Genomic DNA, 14,315 nt, shown 5'->3' with positions numbered 1-14,315 from the left:
CATATGCTGGTGCGGTTGGCCATGGGTTCCTCCTAATGCAAGACAATGCCAGACCTCATGTGGATTGAGTGTATCAGCAGTTCCTGCAAGATGAAGGCATTAAAGCTATGGACTGGCCCGCCCGTTCCCCAGACCTGAATCCGATTGAACACATCTGGGACATCATGTCTCACTCCATCCACTAACGTCACGTTGCACCACAGACTGTCCAGGAGTTGGCGGATGCTTTAGTCCAGGTCTGGGAGGAGATCCCTCAAGACAACATCCGCCGACTCATCAGGAGCATGCCCAGGTGTCGTAGGGAGGTCAAACAGGCACATGGAGGAGACATACACTACTGATCATCATTTCCTTGGCTTGAGGCATTTCCACTGAAGTTTGATCAGCCTGTAATTTCATTTTCCACTTTAATTTTGAGTATCATTCCAAATCCAGACCTACATGGGATATTCATTTTGATTTACATTGATAATGGTTATGTTTTATTGTTCTGAACACATTCCACTATGCAATGAATACAAATTTGCAGCTGGAATATTTCATTCAGAGATATCTACGATGTGGTATTTTAGTGTTCCCTTTATTTTTTTGAGCAGTGTATATTCCTACTATAAGACGCAACCCCATTTTCGCCAAGAAATTTTTGGGAAAAAAAGTGCGTATTATAGTCTGAAAAATACAGTATTTGTTTTTAATTGTGGGCCTTATAATAGTCTGTTATTAATGGTATTGGTTGAATAGTATGCATCTATCCAGGATCAGGATGCAATCACAGACTGCGTTTTCAGCAATCACTTGTGTCCACTTTGCTTTTATTGCTAATCCAGACATAACTGATGAAGGTTTCGGAATCCTGAGCACGGGACAGTGCCCCAAAAAATAAAAATAAAATAATAATGAACCCCATCCTACAAAGAGTCAGGCAGCAGTCAGGGCTCCCATAGAGCCACCTCCCTCTCCGGTGTGTTAGGACCTCGTCTTGCTGTCGGATTTGCTTTTCTTTTACATCAAGAAATCGTCTGGAAAGAAATAGAGAAATGTAATTTGCTGGATGGCGTCTAGCAGCAGAAGACACGAGCGCCGCTGCGAAGCCGCTCACTGCCGCCTATTGTCCTACAGAGGGCAGAGGTGCAGCATTAATCACTGCAGCCATCACCGCGGCGCTCTCCGGAGGAGCGGCCATCTCCGCGGGTGCCGCCAGGGGGCGATGTGGAGCGCGGCTATTACCGCTCAGGACCGGACACAGGACAAATGCACATTACAAATGTTATCAGCGAAGTGCAAATTGGCGAGCAGTAGAGCGCCTCCTGCGGCCATGCGGATCACATGTGTGCTGTGGGTGCCGCCGGCCATTGTCCTGGGCTGCAGTGTGCGCTCACGAGGTGGAGGCAGCCTGCCACAGAATAGCCATGCCGGGAGCCGGAGATGTGGCCTCTAGCTGCACGGCGACTCTGATAGTGTGGGGGCCCGGGGCTTGGTCACCTAGCCAGGAGATCCGAAGCCGCCGGGCAGGGACATGGCAGCCTCCGCCCCAGCTACACAGCCCCATGCCATCTGCCCGTTATCAGATGGCGCCGGACTGACAGCGGGGCGGCTCCTGTCAGCCAGCCTTGGCAAGGGGCACATATGGCGCCCACAAGTGATTACCTGCCGTAACGAGGAAGCGCTGCAGCAGCTGCGGTCACAGTACACGCTGTATAATGCCGGGAGCAGCGCGACCCCCTCAGCCAGCGACATAGCACCCGCCGGCACAGATGAGGAGTATATACACACACCTACAAACACAAAGAGCAGAAACCTATGTGTAGTCTCGCATTGGTATCTATACATTACACACATGTATGGAAGCACAGATTCATCTATAGCCAAAGTTTACTGACACCATGTGATGAGCCCTCAGCTACAAAAGGGTCGACATAGCTAAGCCCTGCAACAATCAGACAACTCGCCTCACTTGGAGGCCGGGGTCACACTAACCAGCGCAAAATGCGGTCCGTAGTTTACAGGCGTAATACGGATGAATGGCCCCTAAACAGTGCTCCGTATGTCATCCGTAATCAAGGTGCGGTCGCGTATTTTGCGCATGTCAGCATCCGTATGTAATCCGTATGGCATCCGTATGGTGAGATTTTCTCGCAGGCTTGCAAAATGGACATATAATGGAGCCCTATGACAGGGTTTCTAACAGAAACCAAAGAATAAATATAGACACATAGAATGCATATATATATGTGTATATATACCTATTCTTTTGTCTCTTTATTAAACCTGTCAGTGTGAGTTTACTGTATAGCGCACTGAATTGTCGGCATTGATAAAAGACACCTGGTGCGTATTTCTCGCAGGTCACGTGTGGCCCGTGTGTAATGCGTATTTTTTGCGCACCCATAGACTTGCATTGGTGTATTACGGGCGTAATACGCTGACAGTCCCAGCATGCTGCGATTGGCATGGAGCATAGAATACGGATGAGAAATATGCGGCTGGTGCGAGGGACCCCAGAGAGAATCATTGGTCCGTGTCTAATGCGTGCTTTTGGCGCCTCTCACTCAGCCGTATTCCTCGCCAGTGTGACCCCGGCCGAAGGATTGTACCCTCTCTCTATAGATAATGCGGGGACAGCCATCTTCTTTACATAATGACTTTAGAGGACACTCACCCAGCAGCAACAGGAAATACAAAGCATCTAAAACATGAGATTTTCTATTTTTATTAAAAATCCACAAATTCTCCACACGTTCCCTTTCATACAGTGAATGGTCTAATATGCACTGGAGGTCACACAAGCTTAGGCTTAATAATAACGAGAAAAGACGTATGAGAAGTGTCATATATAAAGAAGAAGCAGCTGGGAACTGCATATTTGACCATAAAATTTAAATATTTTGGACTTTCTTTAAGGACACAAAAATAAAACCTGTCTGGGTGTGTAGAAGCCATGACTGCGCGCTCCACAGGACTAGGAGGGGGTGAGATGGTGGCAAGCACTTGGCGTCTTTGTGCTCTTGGGGTTGGCACCTCACTCTCTGGTGGCCTTGGAGTCACTAGCACAGTGCAGCTCTCCCCCCAGTCCCTCCATCCACACAAAACGAAACAAGAAGGAATCATTTGGTTGATTGCTCGAAACGTTTGTCTTTTTGTTTTTCTGCTTTGTTCTTAGATTTCAGAGGTTTCTAAAAGTGGATTATTACTAAAAGGTTAGGCTCCTGAAGGTCATCGTACGTAAACAGTTGACTGCTTGAGTTCCATGGTGTGGTTTCTCCCGAAGTGAAGGTAGTCAGTGGCAGGCCTGGCAGCAGACCTTCGTGGTGAGGAGACTCGGTTGGTGTCAGTAGCAAGGTAGAAGAGTTGATGCTGAGGGCTTTCCATTGTTGTAGGTGAGATTTTGGCTAAGAAGAGTTGTGTCCCACCCTTGTGTTCAGGTGACTGCTAGTTTTAGGTCTCCATAGACTTTCTGAAGAACAATGCTGTTGCAGTCCATGATTCTTCAGCTTCTCCAGTTAGTTTTTATTCTGCAGTGCTAAATTCTGCGCTTCCACTACTTCCATGACATTCTGGTCATTTCTAGCCAAGTCATGTAGTGGGTTCAGAGGGGGCTTATCATATAGGGTACCAGTTCTGTACAGCACTGTCAGGTGTGATGGCAACTCGGTCCATTGTTCAGAAAAAGCTACCAGACTGCAGCCTCATTCATTTCTGGTGGATGTGACAAGTGATTCCCATATGTGGCAGCGCCATTAACTGATAGAGATGAGAAAGGGGGGCTCTGGCCGAACACCTCTGCGGACATGGAGTGCATGGAGCCAGGCAGGTTCGGCTCGGGGCTCGGAGAGTCTCCTGGAGGGTGGGACATAATGTCAGTGAAACGCTGGGCTTCACTAGACGGGTGGTGTCCAGGTAAGGGGTGCTCCATGGTGCCTAGTGGGGTCCCTGCCGGTCCAGAGGAAGGGACGAACGGCAAATCTACGGGGGTCTGAGCTTGCGATGAAGGGGGTCCTTGAGGAAAGAAGTCATAGTTGCTTCCTGGCCCGTAATACTCGCTCTGGTAGTCTGCAAAAAAAAAAAAGATTCATAAACCCTATGAAAGAATTATACATCAGTGCAATAAATCAGTCTCTCACAGCCCTGGAGGAGGGGTAAGCGACCAGGCATTCCTGAAGGACTTAGGCTTCAGAATCCATGATGTCCAGCAAGGAAATCCCAAGGAACGCAAGTGTGAAGAGGAGAATCAGTGACACCACATTAGGGGCACCATGGCACGGCTACCAGGTGCCCCTAGGCCTCAGGAACTGGAGACTACAATATATATCTCTCTATCACTATATATATATATATATATATATATATATATATATATATATATATATATATATATACACATACACACACCAACTCATGGAAAAACGCACTCCATTCTTAGTAGATTATCAGCACAAATGAGATTACATTCCTAATCATTTGTAAATAATCACTGTTTGTATCATAATTATTATTCATAATGATATTTATACATTCCTCAATAGGATAGAATGAAGAACATCATGTAAATCGCCATCCAACTGCGCTCCTAGATAGTGAGACTATTTCACCGGACTGTTGGCCATTCATTAGATAGTATGATGGCATAATACAGTTATTAATATCAGCAGCAGTGGTATCACTAATAATTAATCGGGTGACATTGAGGACATCCGAATCCTACATAGGAAAGTCTGCATCCTCAGCCTGAAACTTTCCAGATGGAGACTTTGTAGCTTTGTCTGGGATTTCCACGTTCCTTACTTCTAGCATTAATTATTAACACACTGCTTCATGCATCACAACACAGGGATTTGTGGAGCTTTTCCTGCTCTGATCATTTCCAGTGATAAGGAGAAAGACAGCGCAATTAATATGGAAATATTCGGCTGTAGTGGAAGCCACCCAGGCCACAACCTGCAGCGGCTCAGAGCAGCAATGGGAGAACAGATGTGATTATATATAGGGTAATATAGTTCTAAGAAAAATTGTACATTATATATATAACAACCTAGAGTATATTTTTGTGCACACACAAAATATATTACATATACACAAAAAAGAAAAAAATATAAATATATTACACGATATAGCATAGCTATATATATATATATGTCACACACACACATAAAATATATTACACTCACACAAGAAATACATAGGGGTCTTCTCCCCTCCACTGTCTGATGCACAGGTGCCCTTTCTATAGGGGCGCACTATACTCGGTCCCACAGCACAGGAATTTACGCACCTCCATAAAACGCAAAAGGTCCATTGGGGATGAGCTCCCCGGGTTCCAGGCGATCCACCAGCGGTCTCATCCTCCGTGGGCTCCGGAAGAAGGCGTGTCTCCGGGCCCCCAGGGCACTCAGCTGCTTCATCCGCCTCTCCTTGGAGCGCCTGTTCTGGAACCAAACCTGCAATGACAGTTTCCCGTTATCTCCTCATCACCATCCTCCATACGCTGAGCCGACACTCTGCACTGCTATTCCTAATGACAACCCGTTCCCGACAAAGGTCGGCTGAAATGGGGGCACATGGAGAGATCTGTGACATGTTCTCCCCATGCAGGAGGAGATTCCGGGGGTAACAGAGGACACATACACGCTATAGAAGGCTGTGCTCAACCATTAAAACAAATGCATATAATTAACAATTATTAAAAATAAAATCAGGATTTCTCTTTTTCTGCGCGGTTCCCATCCCTGTAAGACAGCAGGTAAGATGGGGGTCAGCCTACTGCCATGTACTATGTGACACCGCATGTACATGACAGAAGGCTGCATGTGGAAGACTTGTCCAGAAGTGGCGAATTCGGAGCAGTGACTATAGATAATGCTGCTTTCCATTTCATTTCCATGTCATTACTGACATCAGGGTTTGTTTGCTTTTTTATTTCTTTGTTTTAGATCTCTGAGTTCGGATTCTCAGACTAGAAGGCTAAAAAGCAGGAAGATTTTTTTCTCATGGCACTAGCCGATTACTACCTTGTCTTATCTAAATCATCAATCGGTAAATACTTCTGGTCTATTGCTTAAAAAAAAATCCTAGTCTGCAGTAAAAGTGAATCCATGTGTTGCTGCAAGGTGAATGTGACCACACTGGGGACAAATAGCGACCCTGTTGTAGGACTGCACATTGTACAAGTTTGTGATTATTAACTATTGCATATGAATGAATATATATATATTTATCACACACACACACACACACACACACACACACACACACACACACACACACACACACACACACACACACACACACACACACACACACACACACACACACACACACACTGTTAGGCATGCTATATACTACCTTAACTTTGCTGTACATTTTACACCAATTTTTTTTAAAACAAAAAAGTGCTGCGAGTCTTTGATGGATTTCCTAACGTTTGCTAGCCACACACCTCTCTGCATACAGTTTCCAAATCTGTGAAAGTGGGTGGAAAAAAAGTGTCTGGAACCCATAATCTATATTATATATATTTTTCTGCATGTCATGTGCTCCATTTTTCTTTCTTTGGGCAGGTTGCTTAATTAAAATCTACCATGGTAGTAAGAGATTCTTTACAGTCAGAATGTAAAAGCATAAGAATTTGCTTAAATGGTGAACACTGCTGGGGTCCTGAGCTCAGTGCCAACCAAGGGGCTTGTGTGTTCCCTTTGTGTTTATGGGGCTTTTATAGCATGCTCAGTAGGATAGGCAATTTAGATTGTGAGTCTCATTGGGGAGAGATGAAAACAATATTCATATTCCACAGTACTTTACAAACATTATCAGACAGCAGAACCTATAAATTATAGAAGTTGATTTAAAGGTTGGTGGGGGGCTACTATTCAGAGCCCACTCATAACACACTTATGTCATATCCTGCACTAATAATCCTTGAACTTTTCAGGATGGGAAAACTCTTTTAAAGAGAATATGTAAACTAAAAATGACCTACTGATTCAATCAGGTTTTGTGCTATATATTTTTTTTTTAACCATTGGCAAGGTTTGTTTTCCATATCATAATCTTTATTTGAAATAAAAATGAGAAATGTTGCAATTTTCACACTTTCCACAAGGGCTTTTTCTAGACTATCTTACTGTTTCAGGAAATCCACATGTACATTAGCAGCAAGGAACAGAAACACAGTCTATGTTTCTGTTTGATAGCAAAGCCTCTAACCAGTGTGTGCATAGGTCATTGTGAAGAGGGGTGCAAAGTCAGCTGTGATATGCCCTATTGAGATTGGTGGATACTGTGTTACCAGCTGTGTATAGAGGAGTTACCTCTCACTGTCATCCTGCCTCTGCTGATAAGGAAGTTTGCTGAAAATACTTCCTGAAAAAAAAAACAAAACCTGGAAGTATGAGTCTAAAAAATGTTATAGAGGCCAGTGTGAAAATTACAAGATTATACCACTTTTTTTTTTAATTTAACAAGGCTCAAGATACAAAAACAAAATATAGCAAATAATCCAGTTCTAAGCAATAGGTAATTTTACGACCACACCTTCCCATTAAGTGTCCGTTCTAAATATTTACCTGTATCAGTTGCATACAGTGTTTTATGCCTGAACCAGATGCAACTAATTATGAAAGTTGTGCAGGGTCTGCATTACCCCGGCCTCCATAGCCAGGCAAACCCTGCATGCAACATTTCCCCGTCCAGGATAAAGGAAGATTTTTCCCATATTAGTTTTCCCTTTTGCATTTTGTACTGCACTGGAGAGAATTAGGATAAGGGGGCTTTAACATTACATAAGGGGGACTTTACTCTTCCAAAGTTAGACTAGCTTGATCTTGAATATGATGTAAATTGAGCGACTGGTTCACACTTATTAAAAATAAAAAAAAACAAAACCAACGAGTCAAATTAAATGGCATCTCAATCGAAGCTTTATTGTTTCTTTTCAATGTTCTACAATTTACAGGTCTAAAAAATGTAGCATATTATGTTTTGGATGCTTCATTCACTTTTTAGAATATTGACATTGATGTAATATTTCATTCCTTTTTTCTCTCCCTCTTATTCACCCTCTTCTTTCCCCCATCCCTATTGTCCGGTATCATTATGTGATTTCACCTTAAGGCCATGTTCACACATTCAGTGTTTGATCAGTATTTTACATGAGTATTTGTAAGGTAAAACAAAGAGTGGGTGAAAAATGCAAAAATACAGAAGTGATGACTTGTTTCTATTGTAATTTTCCCCTGATTGTTCTACTCCTGGTTTTGGCTTACACATACTGAGATAAAAAAAAAACCTTACCAAATGCTGGACATGGCCTAAAGGATATATTGGTTGCCCTTAGATTTTTAATTTATCTTTGGTGATAAAAATGTTAAAATCTTTGAATAATTATTGAATTTGAAAGATAAAAAAAAAAGATAATCTGACTAAATGGATTTAATTTTTTGTATCTACTGATAATTATTATTATTAATAAGAAAATATAATTTTTAAAATCTGATGCTAATGGATTGGGTAATTGATGTATAGAATGATAGCAGATTCCCTAAGCCCCTAAGCGAGTACCTTTGACCTTGAAATAAGCAAACATGTCTCAATTTTGGGCCTTGTTAATCAGACCGACTACATTTAAAATTATACAAAAGCATTTAAAAAAAAAACACTAAAGCAAAGGCAAAAAATGACATGTCAAATATCTCCAATTGTCATTAACAATATATCAATGAATGTTGAGCTGCAATACATTTACGAAGGGAAAAAAAAAAAAGAATGGAGATGTAACGCTATGCTCTCGTAGAAGTAAATGTAGTCAAAGGATCTGTGTGTTTCAGAGAATATGTTTTACAAAAAGTACACATAAGAACAACAAAATGCAGGAAACCCTTGTTTTAACTTAGGAGCCTACTCCTAGAGTGATAGCCCAACAGGTTGACTATATTTTAAGGTGACTAAAAAAGTAGCTAATCACTTTAATAAATGTGTTAGGAATATTAGTTTTCGGCACTTATTAACATATAGAAATTATGCACAGGTTACTACGTCCTTCCACACAGCAGACAGTATAGCTTTACCCTACTCAAAATGGCCACTGGTGGAGGGGCATGTGACCAGACCTGTCCATCAGCCTCCTGGAAAAACAGCTTTCCCATGTGAGGTGTCTTCCAGTTGGAGAAGGGTGATGGACATTTCTGGTCACATGCTCCTCCATCAACTGCCTTTTTATGTCACCTATGGAAAATATTTATTAGGCCGCGATCCCACGTTCAGTATTTTACATCAGTATTTGTAATTGAAGCCCAGGAGTGGGTGATAAATACAGAAGTGGTGACGGGTTTCTATTATACTTTTCCTCTGATTGTTCCACCCCTGGTTTTGGCTTACAAATATTGAGGTAAAATATTGATCGTGTGAACTTGGCCTTAGAGTAGTAGTACATTGTACATTTATGTTTAATGACTTCTTGAATTTAAAAAAAAATGCCATTTTACAACCAGGAGTTCTGTATGGTCTCTCAGGAGGAGACCATGTAAAATTTATTATTAAGTACCTCATACACATCTGATAAAATAAAGCGGCCAACCCGTTTCTCTGCTTATCCATATAATCCTCCTCAGTGGTTATGGAGGCACCCTTCTGGTAATGAGGATGCTGAATTTAGGTCACATGGAATAATTAGTACTAGATGTAAGAACAGGTCTATACAATTAGCACCTTAATTAATGAGATCTGCAGTTAGCATGTTGACCATATATGAGAGGGGGATAGAGGGGTTATAGAGTTTCAGGTTCCCAGCATTGTTTCATGTCTCTGTACTTTATTCTATCATACAGCTTTAATTTATGATTTGTTATGCGGTATAGGTTATTTATTGGCTATTATAAGGCCTGTACTAATAATAACTACACAGTTTGCACTTATGTTCCCCAATAGCCAGTGCATAAAAATATCTCTGCAACTTTGTGAATGTTAATAGATACTTTTGTAATTTATGCTCTTTGTATGTATGTGGGATAATGCCCTTTTGCAAAGAGGAACTGGCACTTGGGGTTCTTTGAGTGTCTCATTTAACAAACCTTAATGTTTGTTAAGAATGTGGTTAAAGATATTTCATCCCAAAAAGTCTGATTGTTTAACACCAGGCCACCTGCATATATTTGTTCTTTTGCAGTAACTGCTCCTGCTTCCATGTATGTTGGGGGCAGACATGGCTGGTATTGTGCCCGGAAATGACTGCTGCCAGAGAAGTTACCTGGGATGGGATTCCTGGAGGGCATCATCTAAGGTCAGCTCACACCTTTAGTTTCCGCTGACAGATACGGTAATAATATGGAGCACAACTCACATGTAAATGAATCCCACTGCTGGGATGGGAAACCATTTTAAGCTTTAAAAAAAAAATCAAAATTCATTTTTCAGTTCTGAACTCTCTACTTTACCATTAATTTTAAAGGATGCAGGTGTACATTATACAACAGAAAAAAAGCAAAAAAGCAGAGGCGATGGTCTTCAGAAAGGTCCTTACAGAGCAGCATTAACATTGTTGGCTTATTTATTAATATTATTTTGAATTATTTCCTATAAAGATGTTAAACTGTACCAATCTATAATGTAAAGTGCTGTGGAATATGTTGGCGCTATAATAGTAATGTTATTTTGGATGCAGGTTTGTGTGTGCAGATGTGTGACAGAGACCCTCTCACCTAGCACATACCGTAGACACTCATACTTTATATACAGTGATGCTGGGCAGGCCCTAGAGAGGATGGAGCTAGCCTGCCCAGCTTACACTCCACTAATAATAATTGTATTTCTATAGCGCCAACATACTCCGCAGCACTTTACATTTGCCCTCTCAGTGGGATTCTGGCTTTCATTTCAGAGCCAGGGCAGAAAGACGGCTGCCATTGGGTTCGGAATACTAGATACAGAATTTTCCACTCTCCTACTACAAACATACAAAAGATTTGTCACAATTTTTTTTTTTTTAAATGCTCTAAATTACTTTTCATAAAAAAGAATAGGATAGCATGAAAGAAATTGTATTGTAACTATAGTGTTTCGTAGATTGACACCATTGGTAGAGCTCATAGGTTGTAAGCCTGCGAGCAGGGCCTCACTCCTCTTGGTATTTGTTATTCTGTCATGTCTGATATTGTCTGTACAGGTCCCCTCTGAACTGTAAAGTACCTCAGAATACCTTGGCACTATAGAAATAAAAATTATTTTTGTAAGGCACAGCTGATTTTTTTTTCTAAATAGGCTTTAAAAACCCCCAAAACATAACATCATCACCAAGCAAGAGCTGAAGAGCTATGAGTCAAGGATAATAAAAAGTACCAGGTGACCCCATGTTACATAAAGTGTACAGAGCATATGGCGGTGTGACACCACCGGAGCGGCGGTAGAGTACTGCACACTCAGAGTTTGGGCGGGAATCGAAGGGAATGCCGGGCATGCGCAGATGAGAGGTGCTAGTCTACAGTCAGGAAAAGCAGATGGCTGACACCAAGCCGGTAGGACACACATTGGTGCCAGACTGCCAGTAATTCTACTCTGTTCTCAGACTGAGAATAGACAGGAAACATTTGTTATTGCTGTGGTTCCACTCAAATATTTAATATGCAATTCTAGTACATTTACACCATGCAAGTAAAGGGAACGTGTCCTATGGAAAATGTCTGACCTGCAGGCAGGATGTACTATAATATAGAAGTAATATAGGCTGAACTGCATGGACAAATGTCTTTTTTTTTTTTACCTTGCTAACTATGTTATACAGCAGGAGGAGCTAATCAGACATTTTATGGAAGAACTCCCTGGTGTGTGCACTCAGGAGTCCGGTGGGCGGTCCTATCCAGTGACTGACAGTCTTCCCTGTATGAATCACTGAAACTGGGCACTCACTGGTCTCATGCATACCAACAATGGGGACTTCAACTATACATGACCATAACAAGCCTCCATCCTTGTGCTCTGCTTCCCCATCCCGATGCCATGCTCTCCACAGATCAGACCGCATGTGCACTTATGACAGGTCCCCTTTAACAACACCGCAGTATTAGCCAGTTCTGATGTTATGTCTGGGTAGGGTTCTCTCTAGGCAGAAGCAGTGGAATGGATCCGTTGCATCTATGTCCTGGGCATACCCTGCCCTGTGGGTGGCAGCTGGCTGTGTGGCCATGGCAGACAGGAGGGGTCTCCAGCCTAGGGGATGGCTCACACTGCTGCCGGTGCCCGGCGGAGGGGACGGGTTTTCTTTTGGGATGCCTCTGGATGAAGCAGCTCGGCTTTTCCTCCTGCTTGGCTTTCCCGCTTTAGGTCAAGAATGATTGAGTTAATTCCTATTACCCTGACAAGATTACTCCTAATTATCCTCGCACTAAGGTTCTTCCAATGTAACCTCGCCTTAATGATCTTTTAACCCTCCATTACCCCCAGCTCCGCGGGTTTATAAACCTTTTAATAATCCCACCTCATTGTCATTCTTATTTTTCCATTAACCCCTCACATTTATGGTTATTAATTTCTAGTCCATTTGCAAGTTGATACCCCTGTACAATCCTTTAAGGCCAATAAATGAGGAGGAAGGAGGGGAATAGGGAATCACGAGGCGAGGAGCCGCTCTCCACACTGCAGCCTGCTATAGCAGGTTCCCAGCACACTTCTATGGACGCCCGGCATATATTGGGACTGGATCCCTAGGCTCTGCCCCCACAACAGATCCTATGTATCGGGAATAGACATGATGCACAAAGAAGCCATCACTACAGAAGGGAGCGTCACACAGAGCCGCACCTGTATCACCCGCATGTTGAGCCCGGTCTCCTGGGCCAGCTGCTCCCTGATGTGTCTGGTGGGCTTCGGAGTAGCAGCAAAGGCAGCCTTTAGGGTCTCCAGCTGTTTGGCTTTGATAGTGGTGCGGGGTCCTCTCCTCTTTGCCCCCAAGTTTTGGTCATCGTTCTCGTTAATCCCAGTCTCCTTATCTGAAATGTTGGCGCTTTCAGAGTCCTTGGCATCGTCTTGAGATGGGTCTTGGGAGTCAGGAGATAAACTGGGGTCACTGCCTGTCACTGTCCCAGGAGGAGAAGAGAGGAGCAGGTCAGAAAGGGAAAGCGCAGCGGGACTGCAGCGATGACTGGGGAGAGCCGATCACCAGCTCTGCCCTCAGCGCCCACTACATTCTATAGGCCCTGCTTTACATAGGAACGAATATGGCCATTTACAAGGGGAGGAAATCTGCAGAACGAAATCTAGATACATAGGCCGCGTAGGTTTCACATTATGCACCATCGGAGGGGCGATTTACATATAGTTTGTTATTTAAACATATATATATATATATATATATTCGATAAATAGACATATGTGCGTGTATGAACATATATATATATATATATAATATCAAGGTATATCTAAATATCCCCTCCGATAATGCATAATGTTGAAACATACATTATATATATATATGTTTAATCTATAATGTATGTATGTTTCATCCATAATGTAGGTTTCAACATTATGCATAATCGGAGGGGATATTTAGATATACCTTGATATTATATATATACACACACGCAGATGAACAGATATACATATATATATATATATATTTACACACACATATATTATACATATATATACATATTATACATTACACACACACATATATATATATATATATATACACATACATACACACACACGCATATGAATATATACACTATATATATATATATATATATCTCATATACACACAAGTCTATATATCTATCTATATACACGCATATATATCTATTGATTGAGATATAGTTGTTGTTTTTTTTTGCGCACACACACAGTGTGTATATGCACACTTTTTTTTTTGTTTTAACCACACATGGTGAGACCGATTTTACCTGAGAGTAGAGTATTTTCTTTGGCAGCGTTGTTGTTGTTGTTTAGATAATCTTCTTTACAGACAAACTTGTTCTCATCAATGATATATAGTTCCTCCCCAGTGGAGAGCTGTTTGTTACACATCATACATGTGAAACAGTTCAAGTGGAACACTTTGCTTCTTGCCTTCCTGACCAGGTCACTGGGGGAGATTCCCTGGGCACAACCAGCGCACTTGGTACCAAAACGCCTAGAAGAGGCAAAAACAGCTAGGTCAGTTTCTATATACAGGGATTATACAGTACTGAACTGAAAAGATAATAATAATAATAATAAAAATAATAATAATAATAATGAGCACTTCACTCTTAAATAACAAATAACATGACCTATGTGCATAAGTAAAAAAAAAATTATACATGCACAATACACACACACATTATATGTGTATA

At 41.9% G+C, this 14,315-nt stretch overlaps 1 protein-coding gene across 3 annotated transcripts in view; it reads right to left on the bottom strand.

Moving 5' to 3' along the window:
• Window positions 1-2,687: 2,687 nt before the first annotated feature.
• Window positions 2,688-14,315, bottom strand: part of LHX1 (LIM homeobox 1) — a 29,844-nt gene continuing 18,216 nt past the window's right edge. For all 3 annotated transcript variants that reach the window (XM_073542561.1, XM_073542560.1, XM_073542559.1), the window contains 4 exons: window positions 13,884-14,113; window positions 12,784-13,058; window positions 5,270-5,435; window positions 2,688-4,050 (listed from right to left, as the gene is read on the bottom strand). In XM_073542561.1, coding sequence (XP_073398662.1) covers window positions 3,671-4,050; window positions 5,270-5,435; window positions 12,784-13,058; window positions 13,884-14,113 — 1,051 coding nt within the window. In that variant the 3' untranslated portion in view covers window positions 2,688-3,670. The remainder of the gene's footprint in view (window positions 4,051-5,269; window positions 5,436-12,783; window positions 13,059-13,883; window positions 14,114-14,315) is intronic.

The sequence above is a fragment of the Dendrobates tinctorius genome, unplaced genomic scaffold (assembly GCF_039654945.1).
Source record: "Dendrobates tinctorius isolate UK_male_01 unplaced genomic scaffold, ASM3965494v1 ptg000127l, whole genome shotgun sequence".
Classification (NCBI taxonomy): domain Eukaryota; kingdom Metazoa; phylum Chordata; class Amphibia; order Anura; family Dendrobatidae; genus Dendrobates; species Dendrobates tinctorius.
Note: the sequence above shows the minus strand (reverse complement) of the source record. Positions and strands in the feature narration are given on the sequence as shown.